At 55.3% G+C, this 25414-nt stretch overlaps 1 protein-coding gene across 3 annotated transcripts in view; it reads left to right on the top strand.

Annotated features, from left to right (window-relative positions):
- Positions 1-25414, top strand: part of ANO1 (anoctamin 1) — a gene marked incomplete at its 5' end in the record, with an annotated part of 161917 nt that overhangs the window by 66851 nt on the left and 69652 nt on the right. Inside the window, 2 exons of one of the 3 annotated variants that reach the window (XM_082661150.1) lie at positions 4522-4694; positions 11324-11656. In XM_082661150.1, coding sequence (XP_082517276.1) covers positions 4522-4694; positions 11324-11656 — 506 coding nt within the window. Of the gene's footprint in view, positions 1-4521; positions 4695-11323; positions 11657-25414 lie in introns of those variants that run through there. The other 2 variants (XM_082661152.1, XM_082661151.1) reach the window with 2 other exon arrangements.

Below are 25414 nucleotides of genomic sequence, written 5' to 3' on the forward strand. Positions count from 1 at the left end.
CCACTGCTTGTTAAATAAATAAACATAAACTGGGAAATCTATATTGTGCCAAAGATGGGAGGGAGGGGGGGTTAAGAGGGGAGAAATAAAGTAGGAGGAGACGTGAGGAAGATGGAGCAGAAATGGGCCTGAGTGCCTGGTTGGAGCCAGCAGAACAGAGATGAGTCAGGCCAACTGACTCAGGCCAGAAAGGCTTCCAGGAGGAGGTGACGGGCTGGGTTCTAACTTACCCTGGGCATGTTTTTAGAGTTCCTAGGAATTCTCAGAAGGCGGGCCTTGGGTTAACAAAACACATAAATCATCTGAAAACCCTCTGATGGAAACAACACCCCTGGCTGCTGTGGGGGTGGGGGGCGTCCCCCAGACAGAGCTTCATGCTCGGGCTGCTTTCCAGAACTCTGGGCTGGCAGTCTCCACGCCCAAGGAGTCCCCCATCCAGCTGCAGCTTGCCAGCTTCTGCTCAGAGCTCTGCTATCATTCGAAGGAAGGAAATGACAGGGGCCAGTCTCCCACCCACCGTATCTCAGTTATAAATTCTCCAGGCACATCTTCCCTGGGGATAATTACACCCTGAGTCGCTTTTAGCATGTTAGGTCATATACCTGTGGGGTGTTCGTTTCTTTCCTACAGGGACTGCCCACCAGATACTGGAAGGGGGCTCAGAGCCAGCGGGGGATGGGTGGCCGTCGGCGCTCACAATAGCCCTGAGTCATGAGCCGCTCACTTCTTCCGCGCTCCTCTCCCCACCCAGGCTGCCCGTGAGTCAGCGGCGTTTATTTAGCACCTCTGAGTGCAGAGGTCTGTCCTGGGGAGAAGGCTGCCCCATGCAGGGGTGGCCAGAACGAGGGACAGAGCAGCCTGGTGTGTCCTGGGCTGTGCCGGCCCCTCCACCCACTGAGAGCAGCCCTGGGGGGGCATCTCTGTATTTTGTAAAAACAAATCATAACTCCCACCTCGTGTATCTCTGATAAAAAGCCAGGTACCTCTCCAGGCCTCCATTCCCATCAGAGAAATGGGGGTGGTAAGATCAGCCTCCTGGGTCTTCCTTGCAGCCTGGGAACAGGGTTCTCAGCAGGGAGGGGTTTTGCCCCCAGGGGACACCTCACAGTGTCTGGTGATGTGCTTGGTTGTCACACTGGGAGGGAGATGGTGCTACTGGCATCTAGTGGGAGGAAGTCAGGGATGCCGCTGAGCAGCTCACAGGGCACGGGATGGGCACAGTATGGCCCCAGGACAAATTACGATGCAGCGCCAGATGTCGACAGAGCCAAGGTGAGAAGCCCCGCCGGACAGCGCCATATCAGAGACACCCTTGCGGGAATAATCCCTGCCCCGGGCTCACTACGGCCTCATTCTGCTCGCTGTGTGAAGCCTGCTCTCCTGGGGAGGCTCAGAACGGTGCCACTAAGCAGGAACAGTGCGAGACGTTCTTTCTTTCTCGCGCACAATGCCAAGGAGATGAAACTGATGTTGCAAAGAAAACACCACTGGAAAGGGCCCCCTCCTGCCACCTACAAAGGAGGCATTCACCCGGGAGCATGCCTGGCCTCCTCTCCTGCGCCCCTTGTCACCCTGTGCTTGCACTCCTGGTGACTATTAAAATGTCAGCGGAGACGAAAGTGCCTAATGCTGGGTGACATCACAATAACACGAAAAGGCAACACGGTGGCAGAAAAGGGTGAGCCGTGAGGCCCAGAACTTCCCATAATAAAGGGTACCACTTAAACTAATGAGACCGATTTTTATTAATTCATGAGTGGGGAATTAATCCTTCTGGTGAAATCAGTCCCTTTGGATTTTTAACGGTGAGAATCACTGAGTCAAAAAGAAGAAAATACAAAAGTAATGCAACAGTTTATCTAGAGGGTCTGTTTATAAGCAGTTAGCGATTCAGAGTAGAGACGGAATCCCAGCATGATGGCCCGTGAGACAGGGTAAGGCAGGGAACCCAGCAGGTGAAATCATCACCAGAACAAAAGGGACCCTTTAAAGTCCTTCTAACTTCAGAGATATCTCAACTAGAAGCGTCCCATTCCTCCTTCCTCATTTGGTGGGAATGTTTTTACTACTTGTTGGTCCCTGGAATCCCAAGACCCAGGAACCCCACCCCACGCCTGGCCCAGGCCATAAGCGGCCCGGGGATGGAATTGATCCCAGCTGGCCCATCCTTGCACCTGCTCTGCGCAGAGGCCACCCTGCATCTCCCCTCCCCTTGATGAAGCATTTCTACACCGTCCACCTCAGAAGCTTAGGGGAGGGGGCGAGAGGAAGCAGATGCAGGGAGCAGGGCAAAGCAAGGAACTCGACTGTATGTGGCAAAGAAAGTGACGCTTTACAAGCAAGCAGATGTCTTGAACCTGGCTAAGGCGTGAATCACAGAAACAAGTGCAGAAACACAGCTTTGGGGGCAAAGCCAGAGGGGGCGCTGTCTCCGGAGGAGGTGGGGAGCTGCCAAGCCTCAAAGACTGTCCCCCACCCTGCAGCCCCCAGAAGGGCTCAGGCACAGAGCCCCCAGGCCTCCCGGGAACAGCGGTCAAGTGTCACCCCCCAAACGTTTGGAAATGCCAACGTACCCAGAATTGAGGGATTCCATTTTTCCTATTTTCTTCATAAATTATATCTCGTAGGCTTCGGCAAGGCCCTTTGCCACTTGAAAATAAATTTAGAAAGATGGTACATTAGGGTTGCACAATCTTGGTTGTTCACCAACACGGATAAGAGAATGAAGTTACATAATCTTCTGTGTGTGTGTGTCTGTGTGTGTGTGTGTGTGTGTGTGTGTGTGTCTGTGTCATTCTTCCCAGCCCTGAAAACTTGAACTTTTAAGAGCAAGGTCTCCCTGGCGTGGCAGAAACTGTGGAGGGCTGTTTCCGGCCTTCGGCAGCCTAGCGCACTTCTCCAAACCTACTCTAGCTGTCCAAGGTGCAGACAAAGAGTCCTTTAGGGCCGCTCAGCTCCCATTGGCAAGGCCGGGCCCAGGATGGAGTAACCTTCTTGCATTTCTCCGCTGAGCCTCTCCAATGGGAGAGGGAAGAAGGTCACGACAATGACAAGATGATAGTTTGCAGTGACAGCGGTGGCCACTGCCCAGCCTCCCCTGTGCCCGGCACTGAGCTGCAGCTTCACACACGCTAGATGCTCACGGGAGAAGACGGAGTCCCTGTGAGCCTTAAGGAGCCTCGTCCAGGGCCACAGGGCTGGAAAGTGCCAGAGCGGGAACCCAACCCCATCCTGTCTGATCCCAGAATGCATTCTTGGAACCACAGCAGGCTGACGACATCATGGCCTTAGAAGGCAGCTTTATAATCATTCTTTAGAATCATTTCTGTAGGCCCTGAATGTTCCTCAGTGGCCATTTGACAAGCAGTTATTGAGTATCAACTGTATGAATCCACTGTAAAATGAGGTGGAGTAAAGAAAGTGCTGTAGTCAAGGTACAGGCAGGTTCTTGGGCCTCACTGATTGGGTGAGGGGCAGTCCAGGATGACTTCTTGGAGGAGGTGGCATTTGGCACACACACCTTGAGGAACTAACGGCATACAGAAGGGCAGAAAAACGGGAGACTTCATTCCCACTGGGCAGGGCTGCCAGCGTGGCCCCCGAGGGCTAAACCTCAGCATGGTTGCCCCCAGAGACCTGCGTCCCCCTCCTGCAGGGATGGAGGATTAAAAATGTCCTGAGGAGTGCCAACTGTGTGCCCGAGCCCTGCTAGTCCTGGGATGAAACCATCCAAGTCACCGTCCCTCCCTCAGGGAGGCAGCAGAGCATCATGAAGGAGTGCAGGCGACTCTGCACGCGCTCCCCCGGCCCACACCTCCTTGGCCTCCGAAGTCCCCAGCCCCCTCTGCAAAAGGAGGACCAGGGTGTGGGGTTAAATGAGATGTACTGTGTCCCAGACTCTGCTCGTGCCTGGGCACAGAGTACTAAACATTCCATAAATGGGGGCTGCGGGCAACCTGAGGGGGCTCCGGGGAGCTGGACAGGGCGGGCATGCAGAAAGCAGGGGAGGCTCCCCGGAGGAGGTGAGAGCTGAGTGACAGCCGGCTGGAGTCAGCCAGCGGGTGGAGCGGGAAGGGGCAGGGAGAGCATTCCTGACTTCTAGCTCAGAAGCGTGTCTCCCCTGCAAGGTGACCCGCAACTGAACTGTAAGGTAGGGGCGACTGGACCTTTCCTCCCTGACGTGAGAACCGGGCCACCAAGGGGCGCTTTCCCCGGATAAAAATAAACCTTGGAGGGGCCCGCAGGAATGGAGTACTTTCTTCCTGTGTTTTAATTTCTACGGAAAATCTGACCCGCGTGGCCGCCGCCCCGGCCATAAGCGGGCGCACAGCGCGGATCATCTTTCTTGGAGGCAAAGGAAGCCGGCCGGCGTGTGGGCCCCGCGGGACCGGCAGGGTGGGCGCTCCCGCACCGCAGCGCGCGAGGCCGGGGCCGGGGCCGGGCGGCGCGGGCGGCGGGCGGAGCGGGAGGCCCGGCCCCCCGCGAGCCAGCGCGCCGCGAACGCTGCCTGTCCGCTTGCAGAGGCCGCCGGGGCCGTGGATGGGGAGGGCGCGTCGCCCGGCGGTCCTGGCGCACAGGCGGCCGCGATGAGGGTCAACGAGAAGTACTCGACGCTCCCGGCCGCGGACCGCAGCGTCCACATCATCAACATCTGCGCCATCGAGGACATCGGCTACCTGCCGTCCGAGGGCACGGTGAGTGCGGGCGGCCGCGATCCGGCGGGAGGGCCGCGCACCTGCGCCGCGCCCCGGACGGGCGCGACTGGTGGGGGGCGGGGCGCGCCAGGTCCGCGGGGCTCGGGGCGCGTGGGGGGCGGCCACCCGCGCGCCCGCGCCCGCCCCGGCACCGCGTCCCAGCCCGCAGCCGCTTCGCCCGAGCGGGCCGCTGGGGCCCCCGGTGGGATAGCCGCCTCGCCCCGGGAGGGTGGCAGCCTCCAGGCCCCACCCCGCCGCCACCCTCCGGGGACCGACGCGGAGTCCCCGGAGCGGCGCGGGGTTCGTCACGGGAGTTCCGCACACCCCGGGCAGCAGGCGGGCGCCGGTCGCTCGAGACTGACTTTCCGCGCTCGTCCCGGTCCCCAGCCCGGCGCTCGCGCCTGGCCTGGGTGGTAGCCGGGCCGCGTGGGCCAGCGCCTGGCCGACCACGTGGTTGGGTCCCCTGTCTGGGGTCCCCGGTACCCCTACCACTCTCTCTGGGGCGGGACCCAGCGGTCGCAAGGATCCCCGGAGGTCAGAATTTGCCCATGTGGGTTTCGGCTTAACGCTGGAACAAAGTTTGCCTGAAGGGGGAAGGGCTGAGACCAGCGCCTTCAGCCGGGGAGCCCCGCTGCCGCTCGTTCTGGGTCCAGAGAACAGACTCCCCTTTCTCCCTGGTGCCCACACAGCCACTGCCAAAGCCCCTCCCCAGGAGATGCGGAGGCCCCAGCCCCGTGTTTCCCTCTGACCAAGCCCAGGATTGCCCTAGACTGCCTCTCTGGCCTCAGCCGGAGTCCGGCCGGGCATCCAGGGAGGTGCCTGTGGGGTGCGGTCCCGGAAAGGCAGAGACCCTCCGGCCTTGCCCCCCCTGGGGTCATGCCTGGGCTCCTGTGGGCTATGGGGGTGTCCTCTACAGCTGGGCTTGGGCAGAAAGGCTGGCAATGTTAGGGACCAGTGTTGGGGGTGACCTTGAAAGTTTAGGATCATCATTTCAAGCGCACACTGTGTGCCTGCTGCGTACCAGGCCCTGTGGGATCCCGGACACCACCAGAGCGAACGGGCCGGGGAGCCCCGCCCAGCTGGGGCTTAAGGAGCAGTGGTGGAAGTTACCCAAGACAGCGACAAGGGACGCTTCCAGAGCGATGGGCCCGCCGCTGTGTGTTAACTCATTTCACTCTCTCAGTAACCGTGTGGGGTAGGTGCTGTTACCGCAGATGAAGAAACTGAGGCCAGGAGGGGGCAGATGACTGTCCCATGTCACCCACCAGCTGGGAGGAGAGCTAGGAAGGGCGAAGACACAGAGGCAGGTGACCACGGACAGCCTGTAGGAGGGATGAGCATTCTGGAGGAGAAGGGGCCAGTTATACCCATAATGGGGTGGGGTGGGGCCTTTCACACTAGGAAATCACATGTTTGAAGACCTAGAGGTGGGAATGAGGGGGACACCGGTTAGGAGGCATGAGGTAGAGGTGGCAGCTAAGGAAATGGAGAGAAACAGACATTCCAAGGTACACCAGATTCAACTTGAGAATGAACGGGCTGTGAAATTAAAAATGGAGCCCTTGGGTTCCCTGGTGGTGCAGTGGTTGAGAGTCCGCCTGCCGATGCAGGGGACACGGGTTCGTGCCCCGGTCCGGGAAGATCCCACATGCCGCAGAGAGGCTGGGCCCGTGAGCCATGGCCGCTGAGCCTGCGCGTCCAGAGCCTGTGCTCCGCAACGGGAGAGGTCACAGCGGTGAGAGGCCCGCGTACCACAAAAAAAAAAAAAAAAAAAAAATGGAGCCCTTAATAAATGGCCCCTGGACTCTGGAATTTTAGTTCAGGGACCCGTTGTCTCTCGCAATCCAGAAATTCTCGGCTCCCCCAAACTCTGGTGAGGGCCCCAAAGTCTGCAGAGAGGCAGAGAGGCTCTTCTTTCAAGCTTCTCACAGCCCAGAGGAGACTAGTGACTTATTTTGCACGAAGTCTTACGGTGGGGAGGCTTCAGGTATGACGGGCTTGGAGGGCTGTGAACCAGGAGCACGTGGCCGCAGGAAGGAGGGCTGAGCAGCGTGCCACCAGAGAAATGGCCACAGACAGGCTGGAAGCAGTGCTCTAGGAGCTGGGGGCCTGTCTGTGCAGGGCAGGCAGTGTGCCTGGGAGAGCCTCTGAGGGCATCCCCAGCACAGCTCAAGCCAGTAAGTGTTGCTCAGTCATTACTTTGAGTCACCCAGCGAAGGTGGCTCTGTGCAGGCACAGATGTATATATATATATATATCTGAATCAGATATATCTGAATCAAATATATGTATCTGAATCACTTTGCTGTACAGCAGAAATTAACACAACATTGTAAGTCAACTATACGTCAATAAAAAATAAATAAATATAAAGAAAGAATGCACTGGGTCTCAGTCCAGCGACCAAGGTGTGGATGCAGGGCTCCGTTCTCCTCTTCTGCCCTTTTCTAAGAGTCTGGGGAGGAAGTTTGCAGAGACAGCTAGACTGCCCTCGCGCTGTTTGTGGTACTTGGGTCAGGGCACACCTGCTGTGAAGGGGACTTTTGGCCCCTGACCTCTTCCCACGTAACCTCAGACAGCCATCTTTCTGCCTTCCTTGGGACAGCTCAGGGGTTCATCTTCAAAATACGTTCAGTTCTCCCATCACACTTGGTCCTCACAAGAATCCTGTGACCTGAGTCGAGGAGATGTTTTTGTCCCCATCTCGCAGATGCAAAAACTGAGGCTCGGAGCTGGGGGGTGTGGTGTTTAAGCTCTGGTCTGGCTGGGTCTCAGCTTCGGTGTCCTTGATCTGGTGGCCCCTACCAGTAGCAGTGTGCAAACCCCACACCTCTGTCATTCATTCCCCCATGCGTGCGTTCATTCCAGAGCCGTGCGTTCAGTGCCGAGCATTAAAAAGATGAATGAGAAATCCCTCGCCCTTGGCAAAAGTGCAGCAAGAGGTCACTGTCCCTTCCCTAAGGATACAGAAAGGACGTTCTGAAGCTTTCCCAAGCCTTTGAATTGGGAAGTTAGGCGTTCAGTCTAACGCATATCGCTCCCACTGCAAGTTAGATCTTTGCCTTCTTGTCCTGTCCTGCACGAGAAAAGCAGCCACTCTGGCTCCATGGAAGGGCCCCCAAAAGTCACATGGCCACCCCGACAGTCTCTGTGGTCCTCGCTGTGCACCTACCTCCCCAGCTCCCTCTGAGCCCAGCCCAGAATTGCTCTCCAAACCCTGCAGGCCTACCAGCCTGTGTGGAATGTACTAGGAAGAGAGCCCATACTTTCTGTTTGAAGACTGCATGCCCCTTACACTTATTCAGGTAGGATCATCCCCAGTTTTTAAAACCAAGATGCAAACAGACAAAGCAACTTGCCCAGGATGACACAACGAATTAGTGACAGGGCCAGGCCTTGAGGGAGGATCTGGGACTCTCACAGCCGTGCTCGGTTCTGCCTCTTGCTGGACCTGGCAGTGGAACCAGCTCCGTTTTCCACTGCCGCCATCTTTAGCTTGTGGTCCGCTTCGACCATGAGATTATCTTTTCCCGTCCTCCCCTAGTCCTTCACTTGTGCCGTGTCTCAGTTCCCAATTAGAGCAAATTTCTGTTGAGTGTTCACCATATCCCAGGACCTGTTGTAAACCCTTTACATATATTAACGTGTTTAATCCTTCCCACAACCCTTTGAGGGAAGTCATATTAGTTGAGGGAGGTCTGTTTATTCCCTCTGGCCCTCATTTTACAAAGAAGAGATCAGAGGGACGAAGATATTAAGCTACGTGCCTAAGGGTAGCACAGCTAGAAGTGGCAGAGCTGGTCTTTGAATGAAAGCAAAAGACACCCATTCTTGTCTGGCCTCCATGCTCCCACCCCCCCAACGGCAGGAGATGTTTAGGGGATGTTTATGTGCTCCGCAGGCTGTCAGACTCGGAGGGTCCTCGATCAGGCCCCAGCGGATGGTTGGGCGTTCAGTTTTGAACCTGGTAACATTTTCTTGTCTTGTGTGGGTGGGGAATTCTCTCCTTGCATTAATGTCCCTGCTCTCTGACTTGAGGGGGGTCACTCTGAATTTCCTTCCCATTCACTAAGGACTCATTGGTCCACTTTGCTCAGTACCGGCCATTATTCCAGCCAAGCAGGAGCGTTTCTGGGACCCGCACCAGGTGCTGAGCCCGCTGTGTGCAGCAGGTTCTGAAGGCAAGTGCGTTAAGGGCAGTTCCTGGCCCAGCCCCCCGGCGTCCTGCCAGCCTGCTGAGGGGCCCCCATGAGTTAAGAGCTTATGTATAGATGGCTCCGAGGCAGTCCCGGGACATGAGATCTGGAGAGGTCAGGGACCTCAGATCCCAGAGGACAGGGGGTTCGTCAGTGCTGGGGAAGCTGGGGAGAGCTACGAAGGACAGAGGAGGAAAGGAAGGCGTGCAGGTGGGGAACACAGCAAAGGCAGGGAGGAGGGGATGAGATGTCCTGGCTCCGGTGTACGCCGGGGTGCGGGGTGGGAGAGGAAGCTGCTGAGAGGTGTTGCAGGCAGGAGACAAGGATGACGGCTCCAGCCCTCGAGAGCGGCACACGGCCCCTGGTTCAGCCCAGAAGATCCGCGTTCCCCATTTGGAAAATAGGGATGAACCCCTTGTAGAGACGCTGAGAGTCTGGAGTGCCCAGGATGCTGGCGGCGGGCGGTGTGCCCTGCCCGCCCAGAGCCCACGTGTCCACCTGGCTCTGCCCACCTCCCAGGCTCTTGCCCTGCCCGTCAGCAGCAGCGTTATTCCCCAGCGTCAGCCAGCGTCTTCCACGTTCCCCCCAGGCAGCCTTCGGGCCTGGCTTTGCTGCCCACTCTCCCGCGAGGAGAGGAGCCACATTTAGCGGCCAGCTTCCCGTGACGCTGCCTTTCTCTGCCCTTCCTGATCTAACCCAGGAGAATGAGCAACTGTCTTCACCCTGGGGTGGACCCGGGATGCCTGTCCCAGGAGTTACAGGGAGAGTCCACCCAGCCTAGACGTTCTTTTACTCAGTCCTCCTGGCTGCCAGCGGGGGCGGCTTCTGTCATCCACCCACTTTACAGAGGCGGAAACCGAGGCCCAGAGAGGGTAGAGTATCCCCTCAGGACTCGTAGCTGGAGAGGGACCAAGCCTGGACTTACCTGAGGCCTCTCGCTGCCCAAAGCTCCCCTCCACCCTCACCCGACCTGTGGTTCCAGGAGCAGTGAGGGTGGAGCTGCAGCTCAGCTGAGCGGCTACACCCAGCCTAACAGTGTCCAGTGGAGCAGGCCGCCGGGGATGCGCCGGGGAGCAAGGGCCCGATCGCTTCGCCCGCGTGAGCCCCAACTTCTTCCCGGTCAAGCAGCCCTAATTATAGGGGCCTTCACGCGGGGACTCCGTGAAAGGTTGTGCCCCATGCTGAGAAATAGTGTCACCCCAAGTCCCTGTTACTGTTGAGGAGGGGCGCCCTGGTGTGCAGGCAGGATTCCAGGCTGGGCTCAGCCTGCCTGCGCTGTCACCCCACCGGGCCTCAGTTTCCCCTGACAAATTGAGATAAACAACTCTTTCCCACCTCTCCTGCAACATGACCCACCAAAGGCGCTGGGGTGGTCCATGGTCTCTGTCCTGGGCTGGGCCTCCCTCCTCCCACCCAGGCCCCCAGCTCTCCCAGTACCAGCTGCCCACCTGGGTGTGGGCCTGGCTCCTTAGCCCTGGTGCAGCTCCGAAGATTCTGAGTGGTGCAGAGTTGCTCGTATCACCTCTTTCCAGCATGATTTTATTTACTTTCTCTTATTTCCGAAGACCAGCTTGCAGCAGAACCTACTACCCTCAATAACCAGCCGAATCCGGCGGGGATGCTGGAGATGGGGGTGCGGCTTCAGCAGAAGCCGCGCACGTGGCACCTGGACTTTGAATCCCCCACCCCAGGCGGGCTCCCGTCCCCTTGGCCCCCTGGAGTCCTTCAGGCAGATAAGGAAACTGAGGCAGGACTGTATGTGCAGCGACCCACCCTGAGTCCCACCACGACCGGCCACCGCCCTCCCTCCCCCACCTCGCTCTGGCCCCTGAGACCACCCCCCAGGCAAACTGCTGAGTACTCGACTCGCGGTCTGGGAGTTGACTTGGGAGAGTCGAGACTGACACAGTGGTTGCCTGGCCCCGACCACACAGCTAATCAGTGGCAGAGCCGGGCCAGGCGAGGGCCGGTACGGTCCCACAGCCACCTTGACACGACATTGCCACGCCTGCTGGCCATCAGAGGTCGCGCTGTGCAGAGCCTGAGCTCAGCTCTGCTCTGCCTGGGACCCTGTGGGCCTGTGCGAAGAGCACCCCCCGGGGGGTCGGCCGTGCAGATTTCACAGCCCATTCCGGCCGCCTGGTCCCTCCCGGGCAACGTGAGCTTGCTGGGGAGAGGTGGGAGGCCTTCGCGTGTGAGCACCCAGCCTGGCAACTTCAAGTGCCATGAGCGGCGACGTCTCTTGAATGGCAGCTCCTGGAAGGCAGGGCTTTCTGCAGTGTTCTCAGCCGTCTGGGCCCCTAGTGATCAGAGGGCATGAGTGGAAAGAGTTGGGGAGGGCAGGTGGGTGGCCAGTTGTCTTGGAAGCACGCTCCCCTCCGAGGGCCCGTCCCTGAGCCCTTGACGGCGAGTGGCTTTCTTCTCCCCCCGCAGCTGCTGAATTCCTTGTCCGTGGACCCCGATGCCGAGTGCAAGTATGGCCTGTACTTCAGGGACGGCAAGCGCAAGGTGGATTACGTCCTGGTGTACCATCACAAGAGGGCCTCGGGCAGCAGGACCCTGGCCAGGCGGGTCCAGCACAGCGACGCCGGCCTGGCCGCCCGCAGTGCCCGGCAGGACCAGCCCCTGCCCGGGAAGGCAGGCCCCGTGGGTGCGGGCGAGCCCGAGCCCCCGCTGGACTACCACGAGGATGACAAGCGCTTCCGCCGGGAGGAGTACGAGGGCAACCTGATGGAGGCCGGCCTGGAGCTGGAGCGGGACGAGGACGTAACTATCCCCTTCTCCCGGGCGGGCAGCCGGGCGGGCAGGAAGGTCCTTCTACCGTCACCTGTTCTTAGAAAAGGGCCGAGGCCAACGCCCTTCTGGTCGAGTGTGGGGAGCCCAAACCAACGCCCTCCCCACATCTGCCCCGGGGAGGGGCTGGCCTTCTCGGCAATGACCTCCGGGGTCAAGGCATTTCCTGCTCTGGGCAGTTCCTCCCCTGGGAAGATGGGCGGATGACCGTTTCACGGGCGGAGGATGAAGGTCTCCTAGGAGTCTCCCTGGCGCTTGACCTTGGCTTCTCGGGCCTCGGTTTCTCAATCTGTCAAAGGGGGAGGTTGGCCTGGCTGATGGCCGGGGGCCCCGGCGCACTGAAATCTGTGACCATAACACTGGTTTCCAGAGCTTCTCTCCTTGCCAAAGCCTGAGAGTCTTTCTAAGGGAAGTTTTCTGGGGAGAGCGAAAGGTCGGCCGCCTGGCCGGCTGGCTGCCCTGGTGGCAGAAGGCATGGCAGTGCAGAGAGAGTTGACCTTGGCGGCCTGGGGACAGCGGGGCGGCCCCCTCAACTTCTCAGCAGGTTTGCTGATGCTCCCCCTGACAACTCCTTAACCTCTCTGTGCCCGGTGCGGCGGGGAGCATCTCTTCCGTGAACAGTGGGGGCAGACCTCTAGCCCACAGGAACTGTGGCTGTGCAGGTTAACCGAGAGTCAGCCAAAGTCTCTACAACACATTAGGAGCAGAAAAAGTAGTCAGCAGGTTGACTTAGGGACCCACGGGTCCATCGTGAATGTTTAAAATAGAAGTTGGTATTAGTTTTGCTATTTCCATCAGTGAGAACCACCGCGTCCTTAAATAGTGAACGCTTTGGTCTGCTGATAAGGAGGCTTTTGGGGTACCTAGAATAGAAATCTACGACAGCGGAGCCGGTGTGAACGCTGTTTCGCAAGATGACGTTACTTCCCCCGAAAGCAGCCAGGTATGCTCAGCGGGACTCATTCTACCTCGGCCAGGCTAGTGGTAGAGGCATCTTGCTCTCAACGGGGACCACCCCTCTGGGTGACGCTTTGGCTGCCGGCAGGTGTGGGTGAGCTCTGGCTGTAGGGTTGGTTCCCACTGGAGTTGCGAGGGCGCGAGGGGCCTTAAGACGCTTTGATGGTCAGGAAGCAAATGTTGGATCCTGACCGGGTGGCGGAGAGCCTGTCTCCCTGACTTTGAGGGCCGCAGCTGCAGACAGGCCTGTGCTGGTCCTTTGGAGGTTTCTGTCTCACTTTGTCTTAGACCTGAGCTGAGGCCGCTCGGGAGAGAGAACAGTCATTCACGCGGACTTTTCCCAGTCCTGCCCGGCCAGCCACGCGGCCTTTTGTCAAAACAATACTGCTACGATACAGGCTTGAATTCAGAGTGTCCTTTATAATTGGAGGAACAAACAGCCTCCATTGGAGGCAGGGGAGGCCGGAGGGAGGCTGGTGGCAGAGGCCTCTCCTGGGAGCTGTGATCTTGGGCGCAGTGTTACACGACCGAGAGATTTACTCTCTCTCACTTTCCTGACTACAGCGCTGAAATCTCATGTTTGAAAGGACATCCCCACCCCCTGGGTCTGGTAATTCACTCTCCCTCTCCGGGCCAGGTCCCAGACCCTCTACCTGTCCTTTGCAAGACTTTTTAAGCTTCCCCATCTGTCAAACAGAGATAACAATCGTGTTTATATCACTGGATTGTCATAAAGTACTTAACTCAGTCTGGCAGTCAGGGAATTCTCATTGGCTGACGTGAATATTCAATCATATCTTTTTGCTCATATGGAAATGGAATGGCCGTGCTCACGAAGGAGAGAAGAAAGAATCTTTCCAAGTCCAATTGAATACTACACCACACATATCTTTTTAAAAACTCCATGACTCTGAAATAAATAGCAAACGTAAAGACATTGATTACGACCCCCCCCAAAAGATTGAATTGTCCCAATAAGTGATGAGGATTCTGCCCCCAATTCCAACATGTACGGGTTGTTTTCCCCACGCCACTCAGCACTTCTCCGACACCAGCTGGATGTCCTACAACTTAACTCAGTTTGGACACTACCCATCTGGAGGTAGCATCAGACCCCAAGGTTAAGGGCTCTACAAGGCCACCCACCCCCCACCAGCCGTCATTTGCAAGCCCAAGTTGTCACCTGTGCTCTGACCCACTGGCTACAGTTCAGAGGTTCTAAGGACTTGGGGTTCTATTAATTTGCTAGAGCAACACACAGAACTCAGAGAAGCATGTTACTTACTAGATCACTGGTTTATTATAAAAGGAAATAACTCAGGAACAGCCAGATGGAAGAGAGGCACAGGGCAAGGTGTGAGGGAAGGGCGTGGAGCTCCCATGATTTCCGAGCACCGTTCTCCCCAGATCTGCGTGTGTTCACCAACCCGGAAGCTCTCCAGACCCTGACGTTTCGAGTCTTTATAGAGGATTCATTACACAGGCACGACTGATTAGATCACCGGCCATCGGCGATTGATTCAACCTGCAGCCCTTCTCACCAGCCCAGACATCCGGGGAGGGACCAGAAGTTCCAACCTTCTAACTACATGGTTGGTTCCCCTGGCAACCAGCCCCCATCCTTTGGAAAGGAGGTTCTTTCCAAAAAGTCACCTCATTCACCTAACAAGAGACACCATTATTGCTCTCCCCACTTAGGAAATTCCTAGAGTTTTAGGAACTCTGTGCCAGGACCGGGAGACAAAGACTGAAAATCTATTTCTCATTACAAATCACAAGATCACAGTGACCCACAATTTCATTGATAACTTAGCTCGAGAGCTTAGGAAGCGTTTCCAGCAGTTGATTGGGTCTTTTTTATTTTTTAACATCTTTATTGGAGTATAATTGCTCTACAGTGTTGTGTTAGTTTCTGCTGTGTAACAAAGTGAATCAGCTATACATATACATATATCCCCGTATCTCCTCCCTCTTGTGTCTCCCTCCCACCCTCCCTATCCCACCCCTCTAGGTGGTCACAAAGCACCAAGCTGATCTCCCTGTGCTATGCAGCTGCTTCTCACTAGCTATCCATTTTACATTTGGTAGTGTATATATGTCCATGCCACTCTCTCACTTCGTCCCAGCTTACCCTTCCCCCTCCCCGTGTCCTCAAGTCCATTCTCTACGTCTGTGTCTTTATTCCTGTCCCGCCCTTAGGTTCATTAGAACCTTTTTTTTTTTTTTTTTAGATTCCATATATATGTGTCAGCATATGGTATTTTGGTATTTGTTTTTCTCTTTCTGACTTACTTCACTCTGTATGACAGACTCTAGGTCCATCCACCTCACTACAAATAACTCAATTTTGTTTCTTTTTATGGCTGAGTAACATTCCATTGTATATATGTGCCACATCTTCTTTATCCATTCAACTGTCAGTGGACACTTGGGTCACTTCCATGTCCTGGTTATTGTAAATAGTGCTGCAATGAACATTGTGGTACATGACTCTTTTTGAATTATGGTTTTCTCAGGGTATATGCCCAGTAGTGGGATTGCTGGGTCATATGGTAGTTCTATTTTTAGTTTTGTAAGGAACATCCATACTGTTCTCCATAGTGGCTGTATCAATTTACATTCCCACAAACAGTGCAAGAGGGTTCTCTTTACACCCTCTCCAGCATTTATTGTTTGTAGATTTTTTGATGATGGCCATTCTGACCGGTGTGAGGCAGTTTTGATTTGCATTTCTCTAATGATTAGTGATGTTGAGCATCCTTCCATGTGTTTGTTGGCAATCTGTATATCTTCTTTGGTGAAATGTCTATTTAGGTCTTCTGCCCATTTTTGGATTGGGTTGTTTGTTTTTTTGATATTTAGCTGCATGAGCTGCTTGTATATTTTGGAGATTAATCCTTTGTCAGTTGCTTCATTTGCAAATATTTTCTCCAATTCTGAGGGCTGTCTTTTTGTCTTTTTTATGGTTTCCTTTACTGTGCAAAAGCTTTTAAGTTTCATTAGGTCCCATTTGTTTATTTTTGGTTTTATTTCCATTTCTCTAGGAAGTGGGTCAAAAAGGAACTTGCTGTGATTTATGTCAGAGTATTCTGCCTGTTTTCCTCTAAGAGTTTCATAGTGTCTGGTCTTACATTTAGGTCTTTAGTCCATTTTGAGTTTATTTTTGTGTACAGTGTTAGGAAGTGTTCTAATTTCATTCTTTTACATGTAGCTGTGCAGTTTTCCCAGCACCACTTATTGAAGAGGCCGTCTTTTCTCCATTGTATACTCTTGTCTCCTTTATCAAAGGTAAAGTGACCATATGTGTGTGGGTTTATCTCTGGGCTTTCTGTCCTATTCCATTGATCTATATTTCTGTTTTTGTGCCAGTACCATACTGTCCTGATTACTGTAGCTTTGTAGTATAGTCTGAAGTCCGGGAGTCTGATTCCTCCAGCTCCGTTTTTCTTTCTCAAGATTGCTTTGGCTATTCAGGGTCTTTTGTGTTTCCATACAAATTGTGCAATTTTTTGTTCTAGTTCTGTGAAAAATGCCATTGGTAGTTTGATCGAGATTGTATTGAATCTGTAGATTGCTTTGGGTAGCATAGTCATTTTCACAATGTTGATTCTTCCAATCCAAGAACACAGTATATCTCTCCATCTGTTTGTATCATCTTTAATTTCTTTCATCAGTTTCTTATAGTTTTCTGCATACAGGTCTTTTGTCTCCTTAGATAGGTTTATTCCTAGGTATTTTATTCTTTTTGTTGCAATGGTAAATGGGAGTGTTTCCTTAATTTCTCTTTCAGATTTTTCATCATTAGTGTATAGGAATGCAAGAGATTTCTGTGCATTAATTTTGTATCCTGCTACTCTACCAAATTCATTGATTAGCTCTAGTAGTTTTCTGGTGGCATCTTTAGGATTCTCTATGTATAGTATCATGTCATCTGCAAACAGTGACAGCTTTACTTCTTTTCTGATTTGGATTCCTTTTATTTCTTTTTCTTCTCTGATTGCTGTGGCTAAAACTTCCAAAACTATATTGAATAATAGTGGTGAGAGTGGGCAACCTTGTCTTGTTACTGATCTTAGAGGAAATAGTTTCAGTTTTTCAGTTGGGTCTTTCTTTTTTTTTTTTTTTTAACATCTTTATTGGAGTATAATTGCTTTACAATGGTGTGTTAGTTTCCGCTTTATAACAAAGTGAATCAGCTATACATATACATATGTTCCCATATCTCTTCCCTCTTGCATCTCCCTCCCTCCCACCCTCCCTATCCCACCCCTCTAGGTGGTCACAAAGCACCAAGCTGATCTCCCTGTGCTATGTGGCTGCTTCCCACTAGCTATCTATCTTACGTTTGGTAGTGTATATATGTCCATGCCACTCTCTCACTTTGTCACAGCTCACCCTTCCCCCTCCCCATATCCTCAAGTGCATTCTCTAGTAGGTCTGTGTCTTTATTCCCGTCTTGCCCCTAGGTTCTTCATGCAGATTGGGTCTTTTTTAAATGAAAATATTACTGTGGCATAAACTAGACAGTTCAAGGTTTCAAAGCAGCTGGAGTTGAGTGTGAGCCATCCTCCTGCTGTAGTCTTTCAGATCATGACCGCGTTTCCCACGGGCCCCTGCAATCCGAGCTTCCCTCTGAGGTGAACGAGGCCCTGAGGCTGCTGAAAGGACCTTCGTTCACTGCAACCTGTTGCTTTCACCTGAGACCAGAATCTACTCAGGGGCCAGCCGCCGGCCGGGTGCGTGCAGCCTGCGGGCGTATACGGTCCCCTGCCAGTGAGATTAGCAGAGAGATGCCCGGCTCATGACTCATTCCCGGGGTGTGCTCTGATTACAAGGAGTGAAAGGGTTTGCAGTTTGGGGAACAAGATAGCCTCGGAGAGAGAGCCCAATCGCACAATCTTACCCACTTTGAAGCAAAATTTAGGGACTTCTGTGCACTTTCCTGGGGAGAAAACAATCCGTGGAATCCATCAGATACTCAAACAATGACGCCCAAAAGATGAAGCATCGTTGCTTTAAGGCGGGATTTCTCAGCCTCGGCACCGCTGGCGTCCAGTATTTTGCAACATCCCTAAACGCAACCAAAAATGTCCCCAGACGTTGCCAATATCCCCGGGGAGCCAATATCGAGAGCCTGCTCTAAAGGCCGGATGGGGGGGGAGGGGTGGGCGTGGAGGTGGCAAAAGGGAAGTGAGAGCGAGAGAAATGGGGGGGCGGTTAAATAAGGCCTCCTGAACACCTGGGAACCCCCCCTCAACTCTCTGCTGGCCCGGCTGTGACCAGGCAGCACATGGAGGTCACCAGCAGCGCAGAGGTGTGTGACCCGCCTTTGCTCCCCCAGGGGCCAGCGGGTGTGTGAGACTGAGCCGCTCCTGGGCAGCGTGGGCCACGAGCCACACACGGATGGGCCCCTGTGTGCCGTGCGAGCCTTCCTCCCAAGTCAGGAGGTTTATTGTTGTGAAGACATCCCGTGATGACCAGTGGAAGACCGGCCTGGCTCAGGGCACAGTGGGGGGCGGTTCTTACGGACACAGAACAGTGAGTGTCCTGGGGCTGCCGGAACCAATGACCACAAACTTGGGGGGGCTTAAAACAACACAAGTTGATTCCCTCCCAGTTCTGGAGGCCAGAAGTCCAAAGTCAAGGTGTCAGCAGGGCCCTGCTCCCTCCCAAGGCTCTAGGGGGGCATTCCTCTCACCTCTTCCAGCTTCTGGGGGATCCGGGTGTTCCTGGGCTTGTGGCCGCGTCCCTCCAACCTGCACCTCGTCTTCACATGGCCTCCTCTGTACGTCTCTCCTCTTCTCATAAGGACACCAGTCATTCTGCTTAAGGCGCGTCCTAATCCAGTATAACCTTATCTTCACTTGATTACATCTGCAAAGACCCCATTTCCGAATAAGGTCCCATTCACAGATACGGGGAGTTAGGATGTGGACGTCTCTTTTGGGGGGTACCATTCACCGCGCTACAGAGCTGAGACTCTGCACAGGGGTGTTATCCCAGGAGTTGGGTGGCTCATGCAGGACCCCTAGAGGTACAGCATTGGTTGGGGAGGCATGGCTCATGGTTGGAGGGCAGAGCGGGGCAGGTGGTCTGGGGGGGACAGAGCCTTGGCCTGGCTGCCTCGGTGCACAGGAACCCCGTGGGGTCCTGCTGAGATGCGGGCTCTGACTCAGCAGGTCTGCGTGCTTTCACATTGCACTTCTAACCTGCTCCCAGGGCATAGGAAGCGGCCGGCCCTGGACCATACTTGGAGGCGTGAGGACCGTGCAAGCCTGTTCCCCATGAGCCATCAGAAACATCCCAGGAAAGGGGCCCCCAACATCCACGCAAGCCCCTGATCCGCTATTCAGTGCCCCAGAGGTAGCCCCAGGCAGAGACCCCCGTACTGGGTCCACTGGGCCAAGAACCGTGGAGAGGGAAGTGATGGGTCTGGAAGAAACGTGCTCATAACCCTGATTATAGGATGGATAGAGATTGAGCCTGGCCAACAGGCTCTAACCATAGGTTCCCCACTGCTCCCACCCTCCCCCAGGCACCGCAAGCTCAGAGGAACCCAGTGTGAACGCTGCTTCCCTGCAGGAGAGGGGCCCTGGGTGTCAAGGTAGGGTCTGGCGCCTGATCCAGAGGACGGCCCCCTAAGTAGGTTTCACACATGAGGGTCCAAGAGGGGTGTCATGTCAGAGACCCCCTGGGACAGCACACATGATAGGAAACGAGGGAGGAAAAGGTCGTGGAGACAGGCGCCCCAGGCCTTCCTTCTCAAGGAGCCCCTCCTCCCACCCTACCCCCCAGCGGCAGTGGGGTCAGCATCCAGGGTTCCCAGTAAACGGACAAGAGCAGCTTGTGGCCAACACGTTTCCTTGCAACTGAAATCCATCAGCATTTTTCAAGTCCAGCCTCAAAGCTGGGACATTATTTATGTCCACTGGCGATTGCCAAGAAGGCCACACACTAAAATGCCGGCTGTGTGCTGGGGGTGACCGAGGCCCGCACTGCCCTGAAGGTGAACTTGACCCCGGCTTTGGCAGAATTGTTAAGGCCGCGGAGACGCGGACCCTGTAAAATCAGTTTGCTTTCATGCTGCTCTTCGGGGCTCCTCTCCTCACCCCGGGGCTGTGGTGGGCTGTCGTTTCTCCGTGTTCCTACCCGAAGCTGGTGTGGGCCGTCATGACATCTGTTTCCCATCTTTGTGGATGTTGCTTTTGAAAAGCAAGTGAGGAACTGACTGAGGGAGGATGGGTGCTGCTTCCACGCCAAACTTTGGGATGCAGCGTCAGGTGGTGAGTATATCTGAGCTCCCAATGAGGCTCAGACCCCGCCTGGCCCCTGTCGGGGCCACGTGTGTAGGTCCAGACCCTGCTCAGCCGCTTCCTGGCGGAGCAGCCTCAGGCAAGTGGCTTCCCCCTCTGGACCTCAGTTTTCCCATCTGTAGAATGGAGGTGATGGCCCGTCCTTCCTCCCGGAGGGGTGGTCATAGCACAGGCAGGGGGACATGTTTTTTGCAGTTTCCAGCTGAGTTTTTGCAGGCGTGAGTGGTTTCTGAGGTGTCTCTGGGGCTTGGATAAGATGATGATGGGCACAGAGGAGCGGCCCCTCCTCGCAGGCTGGGCGTTGGGGTGGGGGTCCTTGACTCTGAGGAACCTGAGGTCTAATCCCGACATCCGCATGTATAAGGGACAAAGGCGCAACAGACATTCTCAGGGACTTGTCAGTTTGGAAGCAAACCCCATCCCGCCTGGTATGGGTGCCCTAACCTGCCATGTGGCACAGGGATCAGATCCCTTTACAGAGGGAAGGAACTGAGGCTCTGAGAGGCGGGGCAAGGAGACCAAGGCCACCAGGCCCAACAGGGGCAGGGCCAGCACTTGAACCTGGGTCGTGGCTCCCAGTGTCACGCTCTTTGCCCTGAGCCATGTGGTCTTCAGCCCCCCATTCCCATCCCCAGGCTTAGTGCCTCTGCCATGAGCCTCTCCTACAGTGGGATGTTAGGGGCCATTGTCTAGTCCTGAAGCTCTCATTTCTCCACAATTCCACCATTACACATTCATTTCTTTGGCCCTAAAGATTTTATGTCTCTTGAGTCTTAAGTGCTGAGGCTTTTACACACCCCACCTGACTTCCTTTGGGTCTGTCTTGGTTTTGCGGAAGCATACTTGCTATAAAGTATATTCTGGACACTTTTTAAAAGTCATGTCTTTAAAGTTCCCCAAGGGCAGCTCTGCCCGGGTCCCAAGTAGGCGGGCTAAAAGCTGTGCCACTCTGGCTGCAGTTCTGACGTCCTCCTGTGTCTCTAGGCCCGTGGTGTGCCGGAGTCAGCTCTTTCTGGCTCATCAGGAGTTCTGCCAGCCGGGTGTTAACACTTTGGTAGCTTGAGATAGGCCATGGCGGGAGTATTTACACTGTGGAAATTGGCAAATGCTGCAGCTACAGATCAGGCTGGTTTTTTCTTCCTGAGAGCAGGGGAGTTGTGGAGGGTTGCATACCTCACTGTCATCTCCTTACTGGCAACTCCCTGCCGTACGCCCATGTGTCTCCCTTTCCTTGGAGAGGTCAAGTACCTTCGAACGTGTCTGTTGAATTTTCACTTCTCATTATGACACTTTTTTATTTCTGCGAGCTCTGTTTGGTTCTTTTCCCAGTTGGCTGTGTCATTCTTTAATAGCTTCCTGTCCTTTGCAGAACCTTTCCGTCCTGAGGTTTATTTCTTTAAACAAGGTGAGCACAGTGGATTTATTATCCATCTAATCCTCGCAGAATCCCGAGGCTGAAGGCGTCACTTCTGCTGGTTCTCCTCCGGCCGTCTTCGTTTCTGGTGGGCCTGGCGCCCTTGCCCACTGACCACCACCCTTATGGAGCCCATGATCGGTGGGGGGAGTTCCCCAAGCCCAGGAGGAAGATGCCCTTGTCCAGAAAGGCTTGCATTCGTCACATCTGAGGGCATTATAGACAGAACCACCTTGAGCCAAGGTCACAGGCTGAGGTCCCCAGACCCACTGGGGCCGTGGCCTTTCGGACCAGGACTTCTCGGGGAGGTCCTCATTCCCTCCCTTTCCTGCTCAGCACCAGGACTGCCTTCCTTGTAATTCCCAGGGTTGGAGGAGGGAGCCCTTTCTGGGTCACCTGAAAGTGTCATCTCATGGGGGTCCGGCTCCATGGGGGAGGGTCTTCTGTTAGACTCCCCATCTTGGGCAGGCCTGGGGCAGAAACCTCCCTCCCCCCTCCCGCCCAAGTGTCTGCATCGGTAGAAACCCCTTGGATGGCATGGTCTTGGCATGGACATTTATTTATTTATTTTGTCCAGCTTTTGGTGGCAGGCCGTTGCGGGATCCTGACCCCTGGCCCTCCCCACGCCCACGCCATGGTGCGCGGCCCCGGCAGTTCTGTGGCCTCCAACCTCCTCACACCAGAGGGACCAGAGTCAGGACAGAACCCACGGCTCCGGGGCATCTGGCTCAGGGAGGGGACCCGGCATCTCACGATTTCTTCCTGCAGGGGCGGGTTGCTGTCAGGCCGGGCATCAAGGTTTAAAACATCCTGTATGTGTTCTTGTCCAACCGGTCCCACGACCCCTTTCCCCAATCCTGCCAGATATTTCCCTGGGAGGGACCCCACTGCTCACGTAAACAGCGGAGCGTGTTTTCCCAGGGAGGCCAGGCCGGGCACTGGTCCTTGACCACCATCGAGAGAGCTCGCCACGGACTTGGAAGAATATATTTTGGGTCTTTGCATGCGGCTGAGCACTGGGCACAGAAATAAACTTGGGCTGTAACGGGAAAGAGGGGGTCTGCCTCACGGGGCCGTCCATGCTCACTTCTCGGTCATTTCATGGTGCCCCCGGGGCTTCCTGGAGCTGGGGAGGCGGCTTCAAGCTTCTTGGCCAGAGGAGTCCACGCAGGCGTGGTCTCACCAGCCTCAGGGCCACGGAGAGAAGCCGTAGCCCCAGCCACGGGGGCTGGAGGGAAGTGTTAGGAGCACCAGGGACTCCCCCAGCTGTGAAGCAAGTCTTGTACTGCAAAGATTTGCAAATGAGCAAAAGGGGGTTCAGAGAGGTGGAGTCACTTGCTGGAGACAACACAGCAGCCCACCAGGACTCGGACCCAGGCCACCCAATCCATGGCCGCCCCCGGTGCCCACCCGACCTGCCCCTTGAGGGCAGCAGGAAGATCTGGGTTCCCCTTGCCCGAGCCCCCGGGCTGCCTCCTCTGGTCCACGCTAGTCCACGCGCCGCTGAGTCCCCAGCCCTGGGCCGTGGTGTCAGGCTCCAGGCTCCCTGCAGGTGTGCCTCACGCCAACCAGCACACCTCGAGCCTTGCGCGTCTGGTCCCAGTGCCCGAGCACCCTGGTCCTGGAAGCAGCCTCAGGACCCAGCTCCTGGACCTGCTTCTTCGAAGCTTCCAGCCACTTTGATAAGCTCCCTGCACCAAGCCCCGTGGGGCTCTGACCTGCTGCTTCATGTGAGTATCGTGGGCCAAGCGGCAGCTCCAAAAGCCGTCCTCCTGGAATCTGCAAATGGGACCTTATTCGGAAGAAGCGTCTCGGCAGATGTACGTCAGTTACCGATCTCTGCACCAGAGCATCCTGGATGCGTGTGGACGCTAAATCCAATGACAGGTGTCTTTGGAAGAGAAAAGAGAGGGAGACTTGACACACAGAGCCACACAGGGGAGGAGGCTTGTGCAGATGGGCGCAGAGGCTGGGGTGATATGGCCACCAGCCCAGGAAGGCCTGGGGTCCCCGGCGGCCCCTCCCCCGGAGCCTCTGGAGAGAGCGCGGCCCTGCCCACACCTTGATCACAGACTTCTGGCTCCAGAACTGGAAGGGAATGAACCTGTGTTGTTAAAGCTGCCCAGTCTGTGGCCGTTGGCTGCAGCCTGCCCTGGACACTCACAGTGAACGTGCAGAGTGTGAACCTCTGGGCTCCAAGGTGAGGACAGTGGCAGGATCACCGTCACGGGCCTGTCGTGGGGTTAAGTGAGTTGATACGCGCAGATGCCTGAAGCAGGGCCTGGCACGTAGCGAGCGCCCGGGGGGGCCCAGCCTCCTCTCCCCCCACCCCGTCGTCATCATTGTTAGGGGACTTCATCCGCTCGTTCAGCGGACATGCGCAGCATCTATGCTGCCCCGACGTGGGCAGCAGGGCCAGTGAGCTGGGAGGCTCCGGACAGGACTCGCCTGCCTGCTGGGGCCACATAGACAAGGCCTGTGCGGTGACACTGAGGCCCCGGGGAGAGGCTCGCTCTTCTGGTTGTGGGGGGCATGGGCGCCTCTTCATCAGAGATGGAGAGATGAGCTGGAGTTCTCCCAGCAGGTGTGGCCCTTCTCTCGAGGTGAGGCAGGAGCCCCACGTCTCACTGGGGACCGAGGCTGGCGCTGGTCGAGTGCGTTTGGACCACGGAGGATTTTTTCCTAAAAATCAGTCCCAAGTGACTTTGACTCCGTTGCCTTTTGCCAAAACCCTGCAGTGATCCCATGAGCTGTGTACACTCTGAGGCTGGTGACGGGACCTGGGGCTCAGGGCCCAGCGCAGACCCGAGTCAGCCCCATACCGAGTCCCGAGTGCCGGCCACACACACCCCCTGCCGTGGCCTGGCTCCCTTCTGCCAGGACCCCCGGAATTGTGGACAGGTGAAGTGGGACCTCAACCTGGGGGCCCAGCGTGGGCTCCAAGCCCCCGGGGGTCCCCTTGAGACGGCTGGTGGACTGAGGACCCCACTGCCGTAGGGCGGCTCTGTCTGAGGGGAATATTGTGTTTCTGTGCTTTTTGTTGCAATGGGGAACCCCAGTTATCTCGGGTGGTTGGGAAGTCTGCTGGTGTTACCTGCGTCTTAGGTGGGGAAACGTGTTATCGCCACATTGATGCTATTTGCTCAGTAAAGGGAATCTCTTAAACACGAAAGGTAAGGGGAACACAGAAAACCAGAAAACTAGAGAGTTGTTGGGATGTGTGTGGTCTCACCCACGATTAAGAGTGTGTATGGCCCGCATGTGAACCCGGGTTCCCACACCCGCCAGCTGCAAGATGCCAGGCCCTGACTTTCCACCCCCAACCTTACTGAGGAGTAGTTGACAAATATAATTGTGTGCATTTAAAGTCTGCACTGTGATGACTTGATCTACATAGACACCGTGGAATGGTTACCCAGATCGAGGTAATTAACTGACCCGTCACCTCACACAGTTAACTCCGTGTGTGTGTGTGTGTGCACGCGCACGCGTGCACGCGCTGAGAACACTTTGATCTCTCAACACCTTTCAAGTATACGATACCATATTAGTAACTAGAGTCACCCTGCTGTTCATTATGTCCTCGAAACTTAATCTTATAACTGAAAGCTGGTACCCTCTGACCTGTCTGCCCATTCTCATCCCCCCACCCAGCCCCTGGCAAACACCGTTCTACTCCACACCGTTTCTATGAAATCAGCATTTTTTTAATTCTACATATAAGTGATACCATGCAATGCTTGTCTCTCTGACCCATTTCACGTAGCAGAATGTCCTCCAGGTTCATCCATGTTGTCACAAATGACAGGATTTCCTTCTTTTTTATGGGTGAATAATACTGCGCTGTATATGTCTACACTCTCTTGATCTATTCATCCGTCCAAGGACGCTTAGGTTGTTTCTGTGTCTTGGCTGTCGTGAGTAATGCTGAGTGAACGTGGGGGTGCTGATGTGGACGTGCTGATGTCATTTCCTGGGGATAACTACCCAGAGCTGGGATGCCTGGATCATTCGGTGGCTCTAGGTTTAATTTTCTGAGGAACCTAG

Source organism: Grampus griseus (assembly GCF_964374135.1).
Source record: "Grampus griseus genome assembly, chromosome: 8".
NCBI lineage: Eukaryota > Metazoa > Chordata > Mammalia > Artiodactyla > Delphinidae > Grampus > Grampus griseus.